This window comes from Neophocaena asiaeorientalis, unplaced genomic scaffold, assembly GCF_003031525.2.
Source record: "Neophocaena asiaeorientalis asiaeorientalis breed wild unplaced genomic scaffold, Neophocaena_asiaeorientalis_V1.1 scaffold581, whole genome shotgun sequence".
NCBI lineage: Eukaryota > Metazoa > Chordata > Mammalia > Artiodactyla > Phocoenidae > Neophocaena > Neophocaena asiaeorientalis.
In genome coordinates, this window is record NW_020172732.1 from 3,177,437 (window position 1) to 3,201,558 (window position 24,122).

General features: G+C 38.5%; 2 protein-coding genes across 5 annotated transcripts in view; one reads left to right on the forward strand and one right to left on the reverse strand.

Moving 5' to 3' along the window:
- Positions 1 to 1,417: 1,417 nt before the first annotated feature.
- LOC112396639 (centromere protein R-like) overlaps positions 1,418 to 24,122 on the reverse strand; it is a 96,928-nt gene continuing 74,223 nt past the window's right edge. For both annotated transcript variants that reach the window (XM_024740411.1, XM_024740410.1), the window contains exon 7: positions 1,418 to 1,630. In XM_024740411.1, the coding sequence (XP_024596179.1) occupies positions 1,568 to 1,630 (63 nt within the window). In that variant the 3' untranslated portion in view covers positions 1,418 to 1,567. The remainder of the gene's footprint in view (positions 1,631 to 24,122) is intronic.
- Positions 4,709 to 24,122, forward strand: part of ALG6 (ALG6 alpha-1,3-glucosyltransferase) — a 59,841-nt gene continuing 40,427 nt past the window's right edge. Inside the window, exons 1-3 of one of the 3 annotated variants that reach the window (XM_024740407.1) lie at positions 4,709 to 4,833; positions 9,128 to 9,399; positions 23,756 to 23,840. In XM_024740407.1, the coding sequence (XP_024596175.1) occupies positions 9,318 to 9,399; positions 23,756 to 23,840 (167 nt within the window). In that variant the 5' untranslated portion in view covers positions 4,709 to 4,833; positions 9,128 to 9,317. Of the gene's footprint in view, positions 4,834 to 5,400; positions 5,540 to 9,127; positions 9,400 to 19,501; positions 19,547 to 23,755; positions 23,841 to 24,122 lie in introns of those variants that run through there. The other 2 variants (XM_024740408.1, XM_024740409.1) reach the window with 2 other exon arrangements.

Consider the following 24,122-nt stretch of genomic DNA (forward strand, 5'->3'; position numbering starts at 1 on the left):
TTACCGTAAAATTTACAAGTTGGAACCTCCTACCATCTTGATTTATATGATTTTAAAACGGAGTTCTTATCATTTCCCTTGGGGAGACTTTTTGGTTTGAATAGTTCTTACTGGCAGGTTGCCTCCTTTATATTTAGCCCAAATTTTCATTTTCAAAGACTATTTTAGACAAGTACCATGATAGCTCTAGCCAGTGGATCTGTGGGCCACATAATAGAGTGTGACAATCCACTCAGTTGTGAAAGACACTGAAGATAAAGTAATAAAATTGCATTTGTGTTATCACATTGGCTTTACAAATCTACTTAAACATTGGCCCATCAGTGTTTCTCATTATTGGAAATTATAGATGTTTATAATTCTCCAAAATATGTTGGGCTAAGTTATATCATATATTTAAATTTAAATTCAAAGTCCTGGACTGAGAGAGACGTAGATTTATGACACTCCTTGGAGGTTTGGGGGTCCATGAACCAATGAATATATTGCATTGCCACATTAAAGATCTCTTTTTATCTGTAAAGATATAAGCACCATCCTATATTTTAATAACTTTTAAAAACAGAATTTTAAAATCTTATGAGTTTATAAAGCTTCGACTTCCATACCAGATTATATCTGTGGACCTTTATACATTTATATTTCTTCTGTCTTAAATAACATCTGGATAAAAATAAAGATATAAAAATGATGTTCTTAGAATTGTTCCTAGATTCTGTGACAATAACACCATTCCAACTATATGGCAGGAACATGTAGTATTTATTTTATGGTCCAAATTGACAAAATTATATGTATGATTATGTACATATATACAGTTGAAAAATCTGTGTTTGTATGAGAGTAATTCCAAGTGGCATCTGAAATTGACAGCAAAAATAACAATAATTTATATCTCCTGGGCTGTATACAATACTGGTCTAAAAACACCTTAAGGGCAGGTTATATATTCAAAAACTATTTGTTGAATAAATGAATATATCCGTAAGTAATTATAGATGAACTTGATTAGCTTCATTTAAGCAGTAAAGACATTTAAATAATTATACTTTCACAGCAGATAATGCAGTTTTATGTTGATTCCACTTTGGTCTCTTTCAAATAGGGGCTTAGTTTCTGAAGTTCCCAAAACAGTTCATCTCATCTATAAGGTTATTTGGTGGTTTGAAACAAGGGTGATTCTGTGTGTGTGCGCGTGTGCGTGTGTGTGTGTGTGTGTAAAAAGGGAGAGGGAAGGGAGAGGAAGGAAGGGGAGAGGGAAGAGAAAGGTAAGTTGAATACTCTATAAAGAGAATCTTTCCTGTATCAACTATTTGGCTACCCACCGGAATAATTTATATAACAAAGACAGAATAACTACTTGATTCTTTTTCTTTATTTACCAGTTTTCAAAATAATGAGTGGTTTGCTAGCTTCCTCCATTGGTGACCTTTTCTTTTTTTTAAAGTATCTTTACGAGCGCATGGACAATGTGACAGACAATTCACGTTTGATGTGTTTCAATCCATTGCAGTTATTATGCTTACTGATGCTCAGTGTGTCCCATCCGTGGCCCTCGGGAGTCTCTTCAAGGTGGCTCTGGAGTCTTTCTGACACTGACCCTAGTAGTCTTTGATAGTTTCGTTGATACCTGGTGAACAAAAGTTTCCAAATTTATTTTTATGTATTTCTTTTCCAAACCTGTAATTAGCTACTTCTCCTGTGATCTCCCTTTCCTTTTTAGTAGAAATGGTGTTTCAAGACTACAGTCTGTATGCTAAGGATGCTCATTGTTATTGAATTGGTCTTTGTTTTTAGTCTTTTCAGTAAAAAGAGCTAGGAAATATTTCCTCCCTCTCTCCCTCCCTTTCCCTCCCTCCTTCCTTCCTTTTTCTCTTCAGTAATTAGGTAAAATAAATCATAAGTTCATATTGATACTTCTATCTTACACCTTTTACTCCTTTCCCACACCAAGAATCCTGGTATCAAAATACCGGGATGGTAGAGTCTGAATACCACATAAATCTTCATTTTCTTTACCCCACTTTACACATACAGTAGTCTTAGAATAATCACACTAATCCTAATGCCAACAACATGAGTTACTAACAACAATCATTTAATTTTTTTTAACAGATCTTTTTTTTCTTAGGGTATATTGCACTTGGAATACATCATTAAATTACAGTGTTTTAAAGTCACTTGGGGGAATTCCCTAGTGGTCCAGTGGTTAGGACTCCACACTTCCACTGCTGGGGGCCCGTGTTCGATCTCTGGTTGGGGAACTAAGATCCCTCAAGCCACGCAGCATGGCCAAAAAGGAAGAAATAATAAAGTCACTTGGAACATTTATTCTCTGTGTAGTTGAGCCACCAATTGGATACACATTGTATCCAAACTTCTTTTGTTTCATTCTATTTCTGGTTTTGGGGGATTTATTTTTTTCCACTTCATTTTGTTTTATAATTAATTTTCAAAGTTCATAATCATACTAAGGACAGTCTTCATCAATATTTTGTCTTTTTTTAGGGGTGCAAAAAATGAAAATGACTTGAAAATGAATGAAAGTAACTAAGATTCATGTTTAATTATAGTCCTGACATCTATTTGCTGGATTTCTTAGGGAAATTACATAATGTCTCAAACCAGCATTTCCAAAAAGTGTGTTTCCTGAACCACTCTGTAGGGTGGGATGTCAGAGTGGGGTTGGGGTGTGGGGATAGGATTTCATGGTTAATGTCTGAAAATTCTGTATTCTCTTAGAGAGTCATGACTTACAATAACACACAAAAGCCTCTGAGAAAACCTGGAGTAAAGAATCCTTTTTTAGATTTGTGTAACCCATTGTTTTCAAACTTCTCTCTGTATCAAAAGATGGTCCCCATACTTTTCTTTGACCTTTTGTTTTCTTTGACAATAGGTATCACACTGAATGACAGTTCTGTGGAACATACTTTGGGAAAGGTTGATGTCAAGTTTTCTTGTATGTCCAAAAAGGATAATAATACCTGTTCTACCATTCTCAGGGTTATAGTGAGGATCAAGTGAATTGGATATGAACAACTTTTAGCATATAAAAGAGAACACTATTTTGCCAATGGCTACATGGAAATTTGGAGGTTCACTCTAACTCTATGCTGCTTAGGTGGACTTATTCCCCGGAGTAGGCAAAGGTATGATGAAACCTGGAGATTTCAGAAGAATGGCAAATGACATATAAGGGTCAATTGAGGAAGAGGTACAGAGAAGAAAAAATTATTTCAGAAAACAGCTATGATCAGATGAATGGTTTTCACCTAGAATCAGGGAAGTCCTGGGCTTGATATAGAAAAGGGTTTGTTTTCTTAATAAGTGGAAGTGATCTGGGGACGGGACTAGAAACTACTATAAAAGTATGATTTGTGTGAGGAAGTTTGCCTAGTACATTGAGTATTCAGAGTACCTTTGATAAGGTATGTACTAATTTGTTAGGGCTGCCACACAGAAAACCAGAGACTGGGTGGCTTAAACAACAGAAATGTATACTCTCATACTTCTGGAGGCTAGAAGTCTGAGATCAAGGTGTCAGCGGGGTTGGTTTCTTCTGAGACTTCGCTCCTTGGCTTGTAGACTGCCATCTTCTCCATGTCTTCACATTGTCCTCTGCGCGTGGGCATGTCCGTTGCCAAATTTCCTCATCTTATAAGGATACCAGTCATAAAGAATTCGGTTCTACCCTAATGACCTCATTCAAAACGCATTTACTGAGCATCTGTTATATACAGGCACTGGACATTCAGAGGTGATAGTACCTAGTGGAGGGAAAGAGCAGGAGTAGGTATATAAATGTAATGGTGGGGTAGTTCAGGTATGAATTAGAGGCTTTGACGTTCCTTCCACTATTTATTCAATGAACATTTCAAGCATCAACTTTGTTCTAAATACTGTGTCAGAAGCTATTGGGTTGGGAGGCAGAAAGGAGAGACTGATACCAACTGTAATCATTTGAAGATACATCTTTTATCATGTATTGATATTTCTGAAATTATATGTGTTTTACAATCATAGTAAGTTTAGATGGTAACTTTTGTTTCTCTCTCAGTGGTGCATAAAATAGTGGTGCTTCTTACAACTGACAGAGCCAATTAGATTTAATAAAACATGATTTTTGGGGCTTCCCTGGTGGCGCAGTGGTTGAGAGTCCGCCTGCAGATGCAGAGGACGCGGGTTCATGCCCCGGTCCGGGAAGATGCCGCGTGCTGCGGAGCGGCTGGGCCCGTGAGCCATGGCCGCTGAGCCTGCGCGTCCGGAGCCTGTGCTCCGCGACGGGAGAGGCCACAACAGTGAGAGGCCCGCGTACCGCAAAAAAAAAAAAAAAAAAAAAAAATGGCTGTACGTTCAATACTCTTTCTTCCATGAATTGACTTCCCAGCCTTAATACCTTCTTCTTCGCAGGCATGTAGCTTGAGGAAAGTAAAGCAGGACTAGCCATGGGGCTGTTCACTGTGGGAAGCGAGCCAGAACGCGCCCCTGACAGGAATCCGTGGACTAAGCAGCCTTTCAGGCCTTGGCCCCGATCCCAGGAAAGAAGAGCAAGGGGTTTTCCACCTGCCCCAAGCCTCACCCGGATACCAGGCCTCTCGGGTTCCAGCCGCTGGGGCTCCGCCTCCAAAGCCGGCCACCTCCTCTCCGCGCCTTTTCTCCGCCCCTCCCCTCACGCTCGACGGGCTCGCTCCCGCGCAGGGCACGCGGGCGGCGCACGAGCACGCGGACGCGGAAGGAAGGCCGACAGGGCACTCCACCGCGGTGGCGAGCGCGCAGGCGCCTTCCTGGGACCCGCTGCGGCGCGAATCCCCGCGTTCCGCGGGCGGCGGGGTAAGGGGTCGGGTCACTGCTGTTCTGGGGCGCCCGGCAGGGGTGGGGAGAGACGGGCTGGCGGCCCGGCTCCCGGCACCGCTTCGCTCAGAGGAACGGCACGCGAGGCCTCCGCAGACCAGCCCGCAGGCTCGCTTGGGAGTCGGCTGGGGGACGCGGTGATGGTGGGGGGACCCTGGGCTGGAGCGCCTTGGCACCCTTGTTCCTGCGGTCCTGAGGGTCTGGCCCGCCGGAGAAAGGGAGAGACACATCAGGAGGTGTCCCTTTGGCGAGACGTGCTCACCTGGGATAGCAGTAGTCCCTGGCTGTGGTGTCCATCTGGGGGAGGCACCTTTCAGGCTGAAAGGAGCAAGTTCAGCCCTGGGACGTGGACGGCAGACTTTTTTTTTTCTGTCCAGACGCACCCTCGGGGCAAAGTAGGACGGAAAACTCCTCTGCTGCCCGCGTGGCAACTTCGTGGCGCGAGGATGGGTTAGGAAGTTACTGTGCTTTGCTTTGCAGATGGGAAAAGTAATAACCCTTTTTACTGTTCAAGGAGAAGAGATCGGTTAAAAGTCTCACAGAATATCTTTGTCCATAAAGGACTCAGTAAAATTAGGTACTTCCCTTCACACGCGAAGATCTCCATTCAGCAAATATAATACTTTATGAGTACCTGCTTTCTGCCAACATTGTTCTAAGCGCAGGGAACCCAGCCACGACTAAGGTAGGAGGATCCCTCCTCGCCTGGGGCTTATATTCTAGTTGGCAAATAAATGTAATTTCCTTTATACTTTTTAATTGGAATATAACATGTACAAGAAAATACGGTACATAAATTGTAACTAGTTGATTTATCATTAAGTAAACACATCTTTTAACCACCACTCAAATCAGGAAGCAACATTCACAGCATCTTCTCAGAAGACCTTCCTCGAGACCTCTCCCAATCGCCATCCCCTTTCCTCCCCAAAGGTAACCTCTTTCCTGATTTCTAACACCACAGATTAGTTTTGCCTATTTATGAGCCTTTTTTTTTTTTTTTTTTTTTTTTTGCTGTATGCGGGCCGGACGCACAGGCTCAGCGGCCATGGCTCACGGGCCCAGCCGCTCCGCAGCATGTGGGATCTTCCCAGACAGGGGCACGAACCAGTGTCCCCTGCATCTGCAGGCGGACTCTCAACCACTGCGCCACCAGGGAAGCCCTATGAGCCTTTTGTAAATGGAACCATATGGTGTGCATTCTTTGGTGTCTAGCTTTTTAAACTCAAGATTATGTTCATGTTGTGTGAAAATATAATTTGATAGTGAAAAGAATTAGGAAGAAAATAAAAGAAGGTAACGGTACAAGCAGTAAGAAGTGGAAACCATAGTAAGGGTGGTCAGGGATAAACTTTCTGAGGGGATGACTTGAGGTATAAGATGAATGACAAAAGATTGGCCAGTGAGCTGACTTAAGAGCGTTCCAAGCAAAGGGAATAGAATTGGAAAGGAACTGAGGTATGAATGAAATGGGCAGGTTCTAGAAAGAGGGAAGACCTTGTGGGAAAGTGGGAGGAGATGAAATTGGAGAGGTAGGCAGGATCTTATGGCTGAGGTACTTGGATTTTATTCTAAGCGTAATAGAGGCCAGGAAGAGATGTTTTTTGTTTTTTTTGCTTTTTGCGGTACGCGGGCCTCTCACTGTTGTGGCCTCTCCCGTTGTGGAACACAGGCTCCAGACGTGCAGGCTCAGTGGCCATGGCTCACGCGCCTAGCCGCTCCGCGGCATGTGGGATCTTCCCGGACGGGGGCACGAACCAGTGTCCCCTGCATCGGCAGGCGGACTCTCCACCACTGCGCCACCAGGGAAGCCCAGGAAGAGATGTTTTTGATGTCCTTCAGTTTCTAACATGAGCCACTTGTGGAGGATGTGAAGGCCTACCCATTTTACTCATTAAAGAAACCCTACAAAAGTGGCAATACTTGTCACTTACTGGGGATTAGGACATGTTGGGAGACGAAATCATCTTTTGTATTGTCAGGATTTATATTAATTTAGATACATAATATGCATCCAAAATCAGATTTAAAACACAGTTTAGAAATTAGTTATCTGTTCTCCACTCTAAAATATTCTTTTCAGGTTGTTGCTTAGCTTCTGCTTGAACCTTTCAAAGAGAAACTCCTTTCTCAAGAAGAAGCTCATTTAATTTTTGGACGGCTCTAGTTGTTAGAAAAGTTTTTCTAATATTTAATCTAATATTGTCATCAGTTCTGGATCCATACAGAACTGATAATTATCATCGTTATCTGTTGCCTCCCTTTAAATACTCAAGCAGTTGATCTTTGTTGTTTTTTTCACATTTAAGTGCAGAACTTTGAATTAATCCCTGTAATGATTTCTGGAGTTAGATTTGGTCCATCATAGATGTTGTCCAAGTCTTTTTGGATATGATTCTTCATCTGTCAGCTGTTCCACCTTTGTGCTTCTTTTTAATTTTTAAATTTTTTAAATTTTTTAATTTATTTGTTTATTTTTGGCTATGTTGGGTCTTTGTTGCTGTGCGTGGGCTTCCTCTACTTGGGGCTACTCTTTTTTTGTTGTTGAGGTGCGCGGGCTTCTCACTGAGGTGGCTTCTCTTGTTGCAGAGCATGGGCTCTAGGCACACAGGCTTCAGTCGTTGTGGCTTGCGGGTTCTAGAGCGCAGGCTCAGTAGTTGTGCACGGGCTCAGCTGCTCCGCGGCATGTGGGATCTTCCCAGACCAGGGCTCGAACCCATGTCCCTTGCATTGGCAGGTGGACTCCTAACCACTGCACCACCAGGGAAGCCCCATCTTTGTGCTTTTAACAAACTTGATCAGAAAAGTTCCGTGGTGGCCTAGTGGTTAGGATTCCTTGCTTTCACTGCCGGGGGCCTGGGTTCAATCCCTGGTTGGGGAACTGAGATCCTGCAACCCACGTGGTGCAGCCAATAAACAAAAAAACTTGATCAGCATGTTATTAGTTAAGCATTATGTTCTTTTAAAGTTTATTATGATTATTACATGTTGTGGATTATTGATTTAACTTGTTTGTATTAGTGATTTAAATTTCAAGATGGAATATTAGTTAAGCTGTATTTTTAAATCCAGGAATTAGCATTTGTAAAGTCAATTTTAAACTTGATATCTCAGCAGAAAATAGAGTGTTGTATTGCAATTCTGAAATATATAGTGCAATGCGTTGTTAAAAGGGGCTTTTCGAGTTAGACTAAAAAAGGATTTGAAAAGTTTATAAATGGCCTATAAACTGTGTCAAACCTGAAATCAACATCGGAAAGTGATTTAATTTTAATTTTTCCTCCTACCTTGCCTCTGTGGTAGAATTTCTAATGAACAGTGGAATGATCAAAGGTGGATGCAGTAGGAGGGAGGAAAGAAAAAGGAAATTTATATAAACCAAATTTGAATAATATAGTCACATAGCCTTATTAAATGCTTTGAGTCATTCTACCTAATTGAGATGCTAGACTTATTAGTTCTAGAGTTGTCCCTTGCTATTTTTAAGTAAGAAAATACTTTTTTGACCTGTAGGTAGAATATGCCAATTTTTCCCTAAAATTTTCATTTATATATTAATTGCATTTTTCTGAATATATGTAAATTAAATTATATCCTGTGGTTAAAACGGCCCATGATTTTTCAAATCTTTGAACTTTTAGAACCCCTACCCAATAGGGAAAAAGTAAAAAAAAAATGAAGCATGTAAGTGGTTAATTAATTTTACTGCTTTTGTATTTTCTCTTAAGAGTTGGGGCTATTCTTATTGATTCTGACAAAGGTTCATTCTCTAGAATGGAAAGTAGGTGTAGTTAGTTCAAGTATATTTTGGAAGAAAAGAAAAATCAAACTACATAAATTACTTTAGTGGAAGATTTTCTCAAGCTGAATATAAAGATAAAAGTCCTTTTTCTGTCTATACCAAAGGTAAAATCACCCCTTTGTTTATCTTTGTGGTCTTGTTTTTACCTGTAGGTAAAAATTCTCTGTTTAGAACTGACCTACTATCTACACATCTGTGTTGTTTTTCTTCACTCAGAAATATTTCCTTGTGAGAGCAGATCCTTACTATATCTTTAGATATATTGAGTCACATTTAATAGGGAGAGCTACATTTTGAGGTCCATTTCCCAACTAGAGGACTAGGGGATAAGGAACTTAAAATTATCCCCTTTCCTTGATTCCCCGCCTCCGCTTCCCCCACTTCTCCATCTTTCTACTTGGTTTAATGGGTTTGTTGTTGTAGGTACTATGCTCAGCTAACTCTTGGTATCTTTTTTCTTTTTTTCTGCAGGCTACTTCTTCATAGACATAAAAATCAGTATTTGACTGGAAACAAAGCATCACTTAAAATCCTCTCAAATTCCTGATTCCAAAGAATTGATAACATTTCTCTGATCAAGAAAAGAAGTGATTGACTGCGTGTTAAAAGTATTCCAGCATTGGTCCTGTTATTTTTCCTCTCCCTACATTTGAGAAGAAATATGGAGAAATGCTACTTGATGACAGCTGTTGTCTTACTAGGACTAACAGTACGGTGGACAGTTTCTCTTAATTCTTACTCAGGTAATGCATTTTTCGTTTAAGATAGGTAAATAATTTTTTGAATCATTTTTCTTGTTTGTTTTTTGAGGTTTTTAGTTTTTGGTAATAGTTTATAGTCTTCTGACCAGGACAGAGAAGAATTTTAGGTTTTATTGGTGTAGTCAAGAAAATACACTTAAGCATCTAATTCTAATAAATAGAATTTGTATAAGAGCTAAATAGAAGCATGGGCTTTGTGATAATGATAAAACAAAGATGTGTTTTAACTGGGAAGATGACAGGTTGAGAAACAATTATCTATTAGGCATTGAAGAGAGAAATGAGCTAGTACTTCAAAGGGGGAGCAGAATCAAAAGAGGCTTTTCTGTTTGTTTAGGGTAGAGAAGGCATGTTACTACATTGAAAGGAAGAGATCAGTGGAGAATAAGATTGGGGATGATGTGAGAGTAAGGGAGGAGGAATTGATGGAGTGTGGTCCTGGAGGCTGGGGATGTGATTAAACTTAACCTTGTGAGTATTTATTTAATACTTCTCATGTTCCAGGCATTATGCTAAGTGCTAGAAATTCCAGGTGAGTACTTAAATATTTAACAGCTCCAGTACTTAAAGAGTCCACATTTTAGTAGATAAGTAGTCACAATACAATGCGATAATTATAATGTTGAAGTATGTGTGAGGTTCAAAGGTAACAGAGAAATGAGTGATCAGGATGCACTGGAGAAAACTTTTCAGAGAAGATGATTTTTGAGTTCAAGGTTTGAAGGATGAGTTGGAATTTGCTAGGCAAATGGAATGGGGAAGATATTCTAGACAGCAGAACATGTGCAAAGACATGGTAGATGGCATGAGAGCATGGTTAGAAGTGTTTGGTATTGGATAGCATAAAAAGAAGGAACGAAAAGGATGGGGAGGGATGGCTAGAGGTTTGGCTATACAGTTAGCTCGGGAAATTATTTTTGTCTTAGAAAAATAACTTTCATTATAATAAAAAATGATTGTAGCAAGAAGGTTGGGTGTAAAGAGACAAATGAGACAATCTTAATAATAGAACTAAGAGCTACTCTTTTTTAAGTATTTACCAAATGCTAGACACTGAGCATTTTCCTTAATACCACACCACTGAAGATAGGTATTATCTCTAATTTACAAGTGGAAAATGAGACAACCAATAAATGACAACTGGGACTCAAATATAGTTATATTTTATTCCAGAGTCAGTGCTTTAACTCTGCTCTCTGGCCTCTGAGAAAGAAGTCTTGAACTAAGGCAGTTAGTTGAAAGATGGAGAAGTGAATTTAAGGAATATTGAGGAAGTAAAATCACTTGAATGCAGCCATAGACTTGGGTTCAAATCTTACTTCTTTCACCTGTTGGCTGCCTGACCTTGGAGAAGGTTCTTAATCTTCATGAACCTTGTGTGCCTCTTCTACAAAGTATGAATATTAATATGTACTTTAACAGAGTTGTTGTGAGGATTGAGATAATATGTATGGATTGTGCTTTATTTTTAGTAATGTAGGAATAAAATCAGCACATTAGTGGTTCATAACTGTTTTCTCATTTGATCCTGACATCAGATCATTTAACTCCAAAATATTTACCGAGTGTCTGCTGTGCAGCAAAAATAGGTCTTGCTGGTGATCATATCTTTAGGTCTGGTCTTTAGGGTGACCAAGAATAATACATGGTATGTACCTGTGATATTGTGATTCATAATAAGACATATATATTTGGTCTTCATCTGTGGTTTTGGCACAGAGCTCCTAAAACTGCTGGAATTTTCTAAGTGAGATGATAAAGTTGTTTTTTGTTATGTTAATGAGGTGGCTTTGGGTCCCCCACTTAAGGATGGAGGCTGGTTGCTAGGCAAACCAACCTTATGCTTAGAGGGTGGGAACTTTCAATCCCACCCCCTGATTTCTGGGGAGGGGAGGGGAAGGGTTAGAGATTGAATCATTGCCTATGGCCAGTGATTTAATTAGTTATGCTTATGTAATGAAGCCTCTATTAAAACCCAAAAGGACTGCATTTGGAGAGCTTCTGGGTTGGTGAACACGTGGAGATGCGGGTAGAGTGGCATGCCTGGAGAGGGCATGGAAGCTCTGCTCTCCTTTCCCCACATCTTGCTCTATGCATCTCTTCCATCTGGCTGTTCCCAACTTACATCCTTTTATAATAAACCAGTAATCTGTAAGAAAAATGTTTCTCTGAGTTCTGTGAGCCACTCTAGCAAATTGATTGAACCTAAAGAGGAGATTGTGGGTACCTCTGATCTATAGCCTGTCAGTCAGAAGTACGTGTGATAACCTGGATTTGCCATTGACACCCTGAGTTGGAGGGGGCAACCTGCAACCTGTAGGCAGTGGGTCTTGACAGTGGTGTCTGAAGTGGGTGTGGGGTGTGGGATGCAGTCTTGTAGGACTGAACCCATAACTTATAGGATCTAATGCTATCTCCAGGTAGATAGTGTCAGAATTTAGTTGAGATATAGGATACCCAGGTGGTGTCCAGATAATTGCTTGCTGGATGTGTGTGGGAACCCCCCCCCCCGCCCCGCCGAAATGTTGTAACTGGGTCTTAGAATCACACTTTTACTTCCCTAGAGAAGTTCACAGTCTAGTGGGTAGGGCAGATATGTAGGTATATATTACATTAAAATATAGTGTGGTATAAACAAAGTAGACTGGGAGCACAAGGGACTTCTAATTCAGATGAGAAAGGCTTAGAATGCAGTAAGTTCCCTACATACGAACCTTCAAATTGTGAACTTTCAAAGATGCGGACGTGTATTCGCCTGTCCAATCATGTAAATTAGTTCACGTGACTGGCGTACCTTGTCACGTGTGTGCATCCTCTACAAGTGGTTGTGCTTTTGTGTACTTTACAGTACTGTATAGAGTACAGTAGTACAGTATCTTTATTTCAAGCCCAGGATGTCCAGAAGCAAGTGTAAAAGCAGCAGTGACATAGCTGGTACTGCTAAGAAGTGCCAGGAATTGGAGGCCCAGAGAAAGGACGAAGAGAGACAAGAGGAAGAAGTAACTGAAGAACCGAAGAGATTCACGACACAGGAAATGGCAAGGGGATTATCTTTATTTGAGGAGGCAGTTAGTTTTGAGGCACAGGACCCGAACGTAGAATGGTACACGAAGGTTGCAACAGCCATTCAGAATGCAATTCAGTGCTACCGTGTCATCTATGCCGAGAAAAAAAGAGCTACTGCCCAGACATCACTGGATTGTTTTTTCAAGAGGGTAGGTAGAATTGAATCCAGCAAGGAACCAGAACCTGTGCCGTCAACGTAAGGGCTGAGTGAAATTGCAGCTTGCCCTCTGTCTCCTATCGCTGACGATCCTTCAGCTCTACCACCTCCCACCTCCTCTCTGTCCTCCAGTCAGTGACTCTTCTTGCCTGTTCACTCGATGGCAGCCCCTGTATGCGGGCTGTTGTACTGTGCTACTGTACTTTTCAAGGTTCTGTACTGTAAGATTAAAAATGTTTTCTTTATTTTTTGTGTTCGTTTGCTTTTTATGTATTATTTGTTTGAAAAGTATTACACCTATTACAGTACAGTACTATATAGTCGATTGTGTTAGTTGGGTACCTAGGCTAACTTGGTTGGACTTAACGAACATGCTCTCGGAATGGAACTCATTAGTGTGTAGGGGATTTGCTGTATAACATTAAAGTTTGTTCTAAAAGGGAGGGAAGAATTTTACTAGGCAGAAAAGGAGGTGAGGAGAGTACTCCAGTAAGAGGAAATAGCACGACCAAGGGATGAGAGTTCTTTGAGGTTTGGTGAGGATGTAGGTGTGACTGGAATACAGGGTGCATGGTAAGTGGAACAGTAAGAGATGGGGTGGCAGAAATAAATTTGAGGCAGACTGTGAGCCGAAGTAACGTGTGAGGGATTTATCTTTTGGGCAATAGAGGTTTTTAAGCCGGGAATTCACATAATCAGATTTGTTTTTTAAGAAGACAGCTTTAGAGGCAGCATGGTGTTTGGAGTAGAACGTGTAGAGACTGATGGTAGCATCTATGTGCAGTGGCCTCATGTATGTTTATAACGCTTATTTGAAGTTGTTATGCATAGCTGGTTTCAGTGGTCTCGGAAAGGGATGATGAGGGCCTGCACTAAGTGACTAAATTTGAGAGCCATATTAGGTAAAAATGTGACTAAATTTGAGAGCCACATTAGGTAAAAATCAGCAAAATTTAATGACTAATTGTATGCAAGGATAAATAACAAGGAAGAGTTTGAGAATGAGTCTGGTTTCTAAGTTTAGAGATACTGAGACTGAAAACTGAGAGGTAGGGCAGATTCAGTGGGGGAAGGTAATGAATTCTCTTTTGGTTATGTTAAGATTTGGGTGCATTTTAGTCATAGCAAAAAGGGGGAATTTTGGGAGATGCACTTTGGCTGGGGGCACAGGAACACATAAATCCATCTTCAGCTGGTCACAGAGAACACTTTGTTATTAGAGTTAGTTTCTAGCTTCATACTCCAAATGCAGCCTGGTGGTGACCTTGGCAGGGCCAATAGCAGGATTTCTTTTTCTTGGCTAGAATCAAAGTAGGCAGCTCGTATTTTGTCCAATTTCTCTTTAAGCTCATGCCTAACCTCAGAGCTAGAACAAAGCAAGTGCAAGAGATGAACCAGAAATCATTTGTGCCAATTCCTAGAGCCAATTTTATGTAGGTGGTCCATTCTGAGCCTTTCTAGTATTGAGGCACTTCCCAAGTGGGAGGGTTCCTATTACTCCACATTCTTCACAGCATTTGGTAGTGTTAAACTTCTGAATTTTTGCCAGGCTGGAGTGTGTGAAATGATATTTTATTGTGATTTTAATTTTAATTTCCTTCATTGCTGAATTCATTTATTTATTTTGAATTTCATTTCTAAAAGATTGAGCATACTTTTGTGTTTATTAGTCATTTGTATTTCCTTCTCTGTGATATTTGCTTATGTCATTTGTACATTTATATTAGTTTTTTTCTTATGTATTCTATATTTTGGCTTTTGTTTTTTTCCTATGTGTTCTGTATTCTGGAAGCTAACCTTTGTACAAGTTGCAGATATCTTCTCCCAGGTAATGGCTTATCTTTTCACACTTTACAGTGTCTTTTGATGAACAAAAAGTTTTGACTTTAAAATAATGAAATTTACCAATCTTTTTCCTTTATGATTTGTGCTTTTGTATCTTTAAGAAATCCTTCCCTACTTCTGGGTCACAAAGATATTTTTCTAAAATTTTCTTCTAAAAATTGTAAGATTTGGGAATTCCCTGGCAGTCCAGTGGTTAGGACTCTGCGCTTTCAATGCTGAGGGCGTGGGTTCAATCCCTGGTCAGGGAACTAAGATCCTGCAAGCTGCATTGCGTGGCCCACAAAAAAAAAAAAAAAAAAAAAAAAAATTGTAAGATTTGTCCTTCCTGTTTAAGTCTTTATCTCCTTAGAACTGAACTTTATGTATAACATGTGAGTTAGGGAGCCATTAAAAATTTTTTTTTTCACATGGATAAAAACAGTTGTTTCAGCTCATTTATTGAATAGTCCATCCTTTCCCATAAATCTGCACTACCAGCTCTGTCTATATCAGGTTTTCATACACACAAGGGTCTGTTTCTGGCTCTCCATTCTGATCCATTGTTTCATCACTGCCATGTCTTATTACTATAATTTTACCTTGTCTTGATATGTTGTGAGGCAAGTTCTCCCACCTGATAGTTCCACTTCACTGGTGTCTGAGCTATTCTGGGCTTTTCTCTTTCATATTGTAGTAGGAAGAATTTCTTAAATGGTCCCCCAAAGATGTCCTGCCTTAATCCCCAGAACCTGTGAAAATGATGAGATCTATTTGGGAGTGATTATGTTATGTCATATGACATAATTGACTTTAAGATAGAGAGATTGCATTGGATTATCCAGGTTTGCCCACTGTAATCACATGAGACCTTAAAAGCAGAGAACTTGCTCCAGTTGACAGTAGAAGGGAACCCTGGAGAGATTCAGATCATAAGGACTCAGCACTTTTGCTGGTTTGACAATGGAGGGGGCCATGTGAGAAGGAATAGGAGTGGCCTCTAGTTGCAGAGAGTAGCCCCCAGCAAGATACAGCGACCTCAGACCTGCAGCCAATCACCTGAATGAACTTGGAACTGAATTCTTTCCCCAGGCCTCCAGGTAAGTGTCTAGACTGGCTGACACCTTATTTTGGCCTTGTGAGCCCTGAACAGAGAACCAAGTTATGCCCACCCAGACTTCTGACCTGTAGAACTATTAGATTACAAAAGAATATTGTTTTAAGCTGCTAATTTTGTAATAATTGTTATGCAGCAATAGAAAGCTAGTACACACATGTGTCTTTTTTTTTTGGCTGATGGGATCTTAGTTCCCTGACCAGGGATTGAATGGCAGTGAAAGCGCCGAGTCACAACCACTGGACCATCAGGGAATTCCCCATATATGTCTTTTTTAAAAATCAGATTGTTAAAGTCCTATGAAAAACCCTGTTGGGATTTTGACTGGAATTATATTCTATACTATTGATTAATTTGGGTGGAATTGACAATCATTACCATAGTATGTAGGGCTTCTGATTCATTAAGATGGTATGCTTCTCCATTTATTTGTCTTCTTTAATGTCTTTCAACAAAATTTTATATTTTCTACACGAAAGTCTTATACATCCTTTCTTAGATGTATTCCTAGGTGTCTTAAATATCTTTTCTTCCTCACCATTGTAGATGGTATCTTTTAAAAAATTGCTTTTCTAAATGCTTTTTCCAGGGGTATAAAAATGTTTATTTTTTAATATTTGGTAACTTTCCTAAACTTGTAATTCTAATAATTTCTCTGAAGTATTTTTTGGATCTTCTGTGTAAAATAAAGTGATCTATGAATAATGACAGTATTATTTCTTCTTTTCTACTTCCTACCCTTTTTATTTCCTTTTTCTTCTTAATTCTAGGACCTTATTACAGTGTTGAATAGAAGTAGTGATTCTGGCTTCTTTCTCTTGTTCCTAATTTTAATAGATGCTTTTAGTTTACCATTGAGTATGTTTTTGTTCTTTCTAGCATTGTACCAACCTTGCATTCCTAGAATAACTCTATTTGTGTTATATTATCTTTTTTTTAAAGTATATTGATAGATTTGGCTTATTAATTTTTTATTTATGATTTTAGCATCCATGCTTACAAATAAAATTGGCCTGCAATTTTACTTCCTTAAAATGCCTTTGTCAGATTTGTTATCAAGGATGTGCTAGCCACATAAAATGAATTAGGGAGTATACCCTCTTTCCTAAAATCTGGAATAGTACTCAAGACTGGAATTGTTTTTGGTTTAAAATATATATTCTCCAGTTTAATAGTCTGCATATATCCATTTACTTAATATCAGTTGTTTTGATTCAAATTTTTTATATTCTTACTGATTTTTGCCCAGTTGATCTACCAGTTATTGAGAGAGCTGCAGTTTCCTTTTGTAGTTCTGTCAATTTTTGTTTGAATATTTTGAATCTATATTATTAGGTGATTTAGAATGTTTTTCCTTGTGACTTGAATTTCATGACATCATTATCATGTCCCTGTTTATTTACAGTAATGCTTTTGTCTTAAAGTCTATTTCCTGTAAAATTAATATAACTTTACTAGTTTTCTTTAGGTTAATTTTTGCTTGGTATATCTTCTATTCTCTTACCCTCTACCTCTGAATCCCTGTGATTTAAATATGTCTAACCAATTCCCCTCCCTAATTCCATTTTCTCTCCCCTACTGATTTGGAAGCTATACTTTATTTTGTTCTTTCAGGGCTTACTCTGGGGATTTTCACATACATATTTAACTTAACAAAACCTAAAATTCATATTTATATCCTCTTTTTGAACAACACTAGGACCTTATAATGTTTTAACTCTACTTACAAATCTTCACCTCCTGCCTCAAATTAAAACAGTATTATTGCCTAGGATTTCAGTTCTTTCATGATTTTAGATGTTAGTCACTGTTATTTTATATAATTTATAGTTACCCAGTTTTACCCTCATTTTCTTTTTACCCTTTCTTCTTACATAGTACATCTTCCTTTGAGATCATTTTCTTTCTTCCTGGGAGGTATTTTTTGGGAGGTATTTTTTTTTTTAGTGAGAGTCTGTTACTGGCAAACCCCATTTTTGTCTGAAAATACCTTTATTTTGCTCTTTGTTGTAAAGTTTTTCTGGATATGGAATTCTGTATTGACAGTTATTTTCTGTTAATACTTTGAAAATCTTCTCTCATTGTTTTTTAGTTTCTGTTGCTTATGTTCAGACATCAGCTGTCATTTTAATTGTTATTCCTTAGTAGGTGATTTGTCTTTTCTCTCTTGCTGCAATTTCACACACAAAATTTCTAATTTTGACAGATATATTATTTTCTTTGCACTCTTTATCTCAAGAGAAAGTTAAATTAATATCAGGGTATAGGGTTAAATAATTTTAAAAAATCACACCATTTCAGTATTACTAGTGTACATAATCAAATGCTTAATGGGAATCAAGTAGAGAACAGCATGCATATATAATACTTTTCTATCCCTGTGGCTTACATACATTACTTATTCTAACATTTCTCTCCTAAAGTCTGAGTTTACTCAGTTACTTCCCTCATCTGAAAACAGGACTCCTGTTACTTATTTTATTTATTTATTTATTTATTTATTTATTTTTGGCTGTGTTGGGTCTTCGTTGCTGCTGCGGGCTTTCACTAGTTGCTGCGAGCGGGGTCTACTCTTCGTTGTGGTGCGCGGGCTTCTCCTTGCGGTGGCTTCTTTTGTTGCAGAGCATGGGCTCTAGGTGCACGGGCTTCAGTAGTTGTGACATGCAGGCTCAGTAGTTGTGGCTTGTAGACTCTAGAGCGCAGGCTCAGTGGTTGTGGCACACGGGCTTAGTTGCTCTGTGGCATGTGAGATCTTCCCGGAGCAGGGCTCAAACCTGTGTCCCCTGCATTGGCAGGCGGATTCGTAACCACTGCACCACCAGGAAAGTCCTGTTGCTTATTTTAGACCTTACTCTTAACAGTATAGAGTTTACTTAAAAAACTAAAAATAGAGTTACTGTATGATCCAGCGATCCCACTCCTGGGCATATATCTGGCGAAAACTATAATTTGAAAAGATACATGCACCCCAGTGTTCATTGCAGTAGTATATACAATGGAAGGAACCTAAATGTCCATTGACAGATGAATGGTTAAAGAATATGTACAATAGACTATTACTCAGTCATAAAAAAGAATGAAATAATGCTGTTTGCAGCAATATGGATGGACCTAGAGATTATCGTACTAAGTGAAGTAAGCCTGACAGACAAATATCATGATATTGCTTGTGTATGGAATCTAAAAAAAATGATACAAATGAACTTACTTATAAAACAGAAATAGACTCACAGACATAGAAAACAAATTTATGGTTACCAAAGGGGAAAGGGAGAGGAGAGATAAATTAGGAGTTTGGGATTAACATACACACTACTATATATATATAAAATAGATAACCAACAAGGATCTACTATATAGCACAGGGACCTATACTAAATATCTTGTAATAATCTATAAGGAAAAAGAATTTTTAAAAGCATAGATATATATATATGTATAAGTGAATCACTTTGCTGTATACCTGAAACTAACACCTCATTGTAGATCAACTATACTTCAAAAACAAAAAAGTTAAACCTTACTCTTAAATTGTCTTCTAAGAAAGTCAACAGAACAAGAGTATTTTTGGATCACTATGTAAGAGGAGTATTGTTATTGCATATTAAAATATTTGTAGCATCTTTTGTAGGTGGTTGTTATATATTTTTGTTATTTTTCAGATAAGAAAAATAAAAATGCTAAATACTAAGAAAAATGGTGATTCTGTCAGAGTTCTCAACTCCATCGTAAACAGTGTGACATTTAGTGTTCACGTGTGACGAACTTCTATATCAGAGGAGGCTGGGAGGATTACTGAATGAGTGTAACATCTGTGACTCTGTTGAGATTTTTTTCCCTCTATTAATTAAAATACTTATTTTGGTTATAATTTGCTTTTAACATGCTTATTTTAGTTTGCTTTCTGTTTTTCTTGTTTTAAGATTGTAATTAGGAAGCCCTGGAGTGAGGAAGCTCAGGTGAGCTTGGTTAGTATTAGTCCGTTATTTCTTCTTTTGAAATGCACATACTGTATAGTTTCTCAGCTTACCCATTGTTGTTTGTAATGTTTCTTGTCACTCACTAAGAATATATAAAAGGGGGATTATTATGGAAAATTTTAACCAAATTCTCTTCCCTTAGAATGTTTAAAGTTTCATTGTAAAGGCAATTAGTATGTATTGTTATCAAAGAAACTACTTGTTTTTTAAATTCTAACATAATTCTGAATAGATCAGCAATTAATAAAATGAACATTTAAGTGGTGCTTAAGCCCATTTTCCTAAGAATGAGACAAAATTGAAGCTTTGTAAATGTACATTAATACGTTTTCTTTATGTAATTCTGAATCTCATGTAAATGAATTTGCAGAATTGATCACAGTAGAAGGAATCCATTTTGCCCTTCCCAAATGAAGCTCCGATAGGTACGGTTGGGTTGGTCTTCTGGGTTGCTTTAAGGGCACTTTAGCAGTTTTAAAAACTTAAGTACTAATTTCATAGCCAGTGTCAGCTGCATTTATTGAGGTAGGTCAGACTCTGGATAGAAACTTGTTTCTCAACCCTGAAGAGAGTCATTATCCACCCTTCTCTTTGTTAGAGAATGGTAATAAATTCTTCCACACTGACCCCAAGTCTAGAGCAATTTCAGAAAATCTAGATAGTTGGATTTTTTCAGGTGTAGGAAACTACTTAAGATCCTCTGTGACTTAAGTAGTTTCCTATGCCCACGGTATAGGTATTATCCCAGTGGGCCAAAAACAAGCAAACAAAAGCAAAAGAAAAAAAATAAAAATCAATTCCTTTCTCCCTGTAGATAGCAGCTGTATCACCAAAAAAAGAAACTACCCCCACAGCACACACACATCTATAAAGTGCACGCGTAAAGATAAGGTTTATTCAGTGGGAAATTATTTTCCTTCTTTAAAAAAATTGTAAGTTGGGCTTCCCTGGTGGCGCAGTGGTTGAGAGTCCGCCTGCCGATGCAAGGGACACGGGTTCGTGCCCCGGTCTGGGATGATCCCACGTGCCGCGGAGCGGCTTGGCCCGTGAGCCATGGCCGCTGAGCTGGTGCGTCCGGAGCCTGTGCTCCGCAATGGGAGAGGCCACAGCAGTGAAAGGCCCGCGTACCGCAAAATAAATAAATAAATAAATAAATAAATAAATAAATTGTAAGTTAATCCCCCCTCCTGTTCAGTTAACTGAGCAAGTTTTAACTGAAAGTATGTACTATATGCCTAGCAATATGTTTCCTGTGAACTCTGGAAAAATCACATTCTATGTCCACTGGAATTAAAATTCTTATTTGGGTAGCTATTAGAAAATAGTATAATCATGTGACAAAATATATGATACTGAAAATATAAGTATTATGAGAAGTCAATAATTTTTTTTTCCTTTTTAAAATCTACTTGACTTAACTATTTTGATTTCTACATTTTTTTCACATGCTGTTTATTAAACAGAAGGAGGAGGTATAGCTCTGAGATACTGTGGTAATGGGTTTTCAATTCACTAAACAATTGATATATTTCAAGTTTGGTATTTATTTCTTGTTATGGCTATTGTCTTCTATTTCCTATTCAAATCATGGCTCTACTGTTTACTCTCTGACAAGGACGCAGGTATTGAGATTTAACGCCGGTGGGTTTGAATGTTACTAGCTGTGTCTTATTGGCTGTGTGACACTGGGCAAGTTATTTTAAAATTTCAGGGTCTCAGTCTCCTTATCAGTAAAATGCTGGTAAAATCATAGGTTGCAGATCAAATGAGTTACATCTAAAGCTCTTGGCATTTTATTTTGCTCTTAAGTACTTAATAAAGTTTTCACTACTGCAGTTGCTAATAATTCTTTTTCCTTAATCACTCTGACAATCCCTAGCCTAATATGAAGAAAATAAGAATTTCAACACTTGCTTGTTAGACTTACTGTAATGAATAATAAAATAATATATATAAGTATGATGTCTATAGTTTGCCCTTAATAAAGATTAGTTCTAAGAAGTCAATAATTAATGATCAGTATGTTTTTAATTTATAAGGGAAGGTTTTGTGGAGAATTTGGCAGTTGCATGGTTCTTAAAGGTTGGATACGAGTTGATAAAAGAGGTGTATGAATAGGGAGAGGAAGTAAGCAGCATGAGCTGAGGCTTGGAATTTCAAAATGCTAGATAGTAACTTAAAGATGTTTTGAGACAAGAACCAGTATATGGGCATTGTGTTAAAGTAGCCTTCGCATAATTAATTGGTCTGCCATCACAAACTGCTTAGTGTTGCACATTCAGTAAGTGGAAAATCAGGGACTCAAAAATTCAAATCTTTTTGAACTAAAAATCCTTGCTATATCATACTGATAATATTGACATCCTTCCTACATCATCATTCACTGAGAATCTGCTAGGTGCAGTTACATCCTGAGAATGCAAAAATGAATAAGATATGGTACTTTCTAAGAGAGAGACAGCGGTAGGTTTGTGTGTGTGTATACATGTGCCTGTACTGCGGGTAATGTTTTGCGGCAGTCACTCAATGTGTATATGCTTTGGAGATGTTAATCTGCTTTTCCCATGATTATATCATACTTGGGAGTATCTCCTTGGGTGGAGATGCTAGCATTTAAAGAATAGTGGTATAATACAGCTGTTAAATGCAAAACCTCTACTTAATGTAGTGTTCTAACGCTGGAGAACGTCTGGGTTAGAGTTTGGTGATTGATAACATATCATTCACCAATGTGGCACACCTTCCCAATGGATTATTGAATATATTTGACTATATGTGATCTTCACTTGCTGATTAAGAAACCTGTGTCTGTACTGTACCTATTTGGGCCTTCTCACAGTTTTGTAGTCAACTGCTAGCTAAATAGTGGTTGTTTACTATTTACTAAATGGAATTACCTTTATGTCATTTAAAATGATTTAAGGTTAACAACCTGCCTTAACCAAGTTGTGAGGCAATACACAGTAGGAGCCCAGAACATGGATTATGGAGCCAGTCTGCCTGGGTTCCAGTCCAGACTCTGCTATTCATTACCTGGGTGACCATTGCCTCTGTTTTGCTAGCTGTAAAGTGGGGGTGATAATAATAACTGCTCCATTGTTGTATTTGGTATGTAGTAGACACTGTCAATTGTTAGTTATTAAAGATCCATTATCCCTTATTTGCAATTCTGAAGTAAAAAAAAAACTAGAAAGTGGCAGTTTTTGTTTGATTTTCTTTTTTTTTTTTTGCAGTACGCGGGCCTCTCACTGTTGTGGTCTCTCCCGTTGCGGAGCACAGGCTCCGGACGCCCAGGCTCAGTGGCAATGGCTCACGGTCCCAGCCGCTCCGCGGCATGTGGGATCTTCCAAGATCGGGGCACGAACCCGTGTCCCCTGCATCCGCAGGTGGACTCTCAACCACTGCGCCACCAGGGAAGCCCGTGGCAGTTTTTATATAACTCATTTGACATCAAAGCCTGACCTGACCAATGTCTTTGCAATATATAGTCCGTTTTTGGTTCTGTACTTGACCTTAAGTTATTTATATTTAGCTTGTAAAAGTCCTTGGTAAAATATAGACGTTTGTTATTATTGTTTTATGATACTTATTGGATAGTATAGTTGACAGTCTTTCTCATGAAGTAAAAATAAACTTGGATATCTTATGATTAGTATCATCAACTAATTAATTAAAAACTAATTAAGGGATTTCCCTGGTGGTCCAGTGGTTAAGACTCCATGCTTCCAATGCAGGGGGTGCAGGTCTGATCCCTGGTTGGGGAACTAAGATCCCACATGCCGTGCGGCAAAGCCAAAAAAAAAAAAAAAAAAAGAAACTAATGTTAATAACTAATTAATGTTAACAATATTTATTGAATGTTTATGTGTGCCAGGTACTATACAGGTTATTTTATGTTCATTATTTTCTTTATTCCAACAGTCCTTTAGGTGACAATATTGATTCTGTTTTTAATGTACTGAGGCTTAGGGAGGTTAAGTCATTTGCTCGGGGTTACACAGTCACTCAGTGTGCTAGCAGTGCTAGGATTCAGACCTCATCTCTCTGACTTTTTAGGTAACTTCTGTGTTCTTTTCCTCCACCTATACTATCTCTATAATTTAGAAAATTTTCATAAGGATTTTATTTCATAAGGAAATAAAATCACTGATATACTAAAGTATATTTTTATTTTGCTTTTTTTACCTTTCATCTTAGGTGCTGGAAAGCCCCCTATGTTTGGTGATTATGAAGCTCAGAGACACTGGCAAGAGATTACTATTAATTTACCGATCAAACAATGGTATGGATAATTTTAACTTGATTTTATTGTTTATCGGTCAGTTAATGTAGATTATTTGAAGATACTTAAAAGGAAAATATGCTATTTCTTAACCTTCAGAATCCTCATCTTCCTGTATACTGATGTCACATATATTACCCTGCATATTGTCGGTTCATTTTGAAATTTCATCCTCCTGAAAGTTACCCATATATTTAGTTACCAGCTGGAATCTGGTGCTGAACTAGAACTTGGAGGATAGGACACTGTATGCCATGGAAGCTCCTCAGGACATAAACTGTG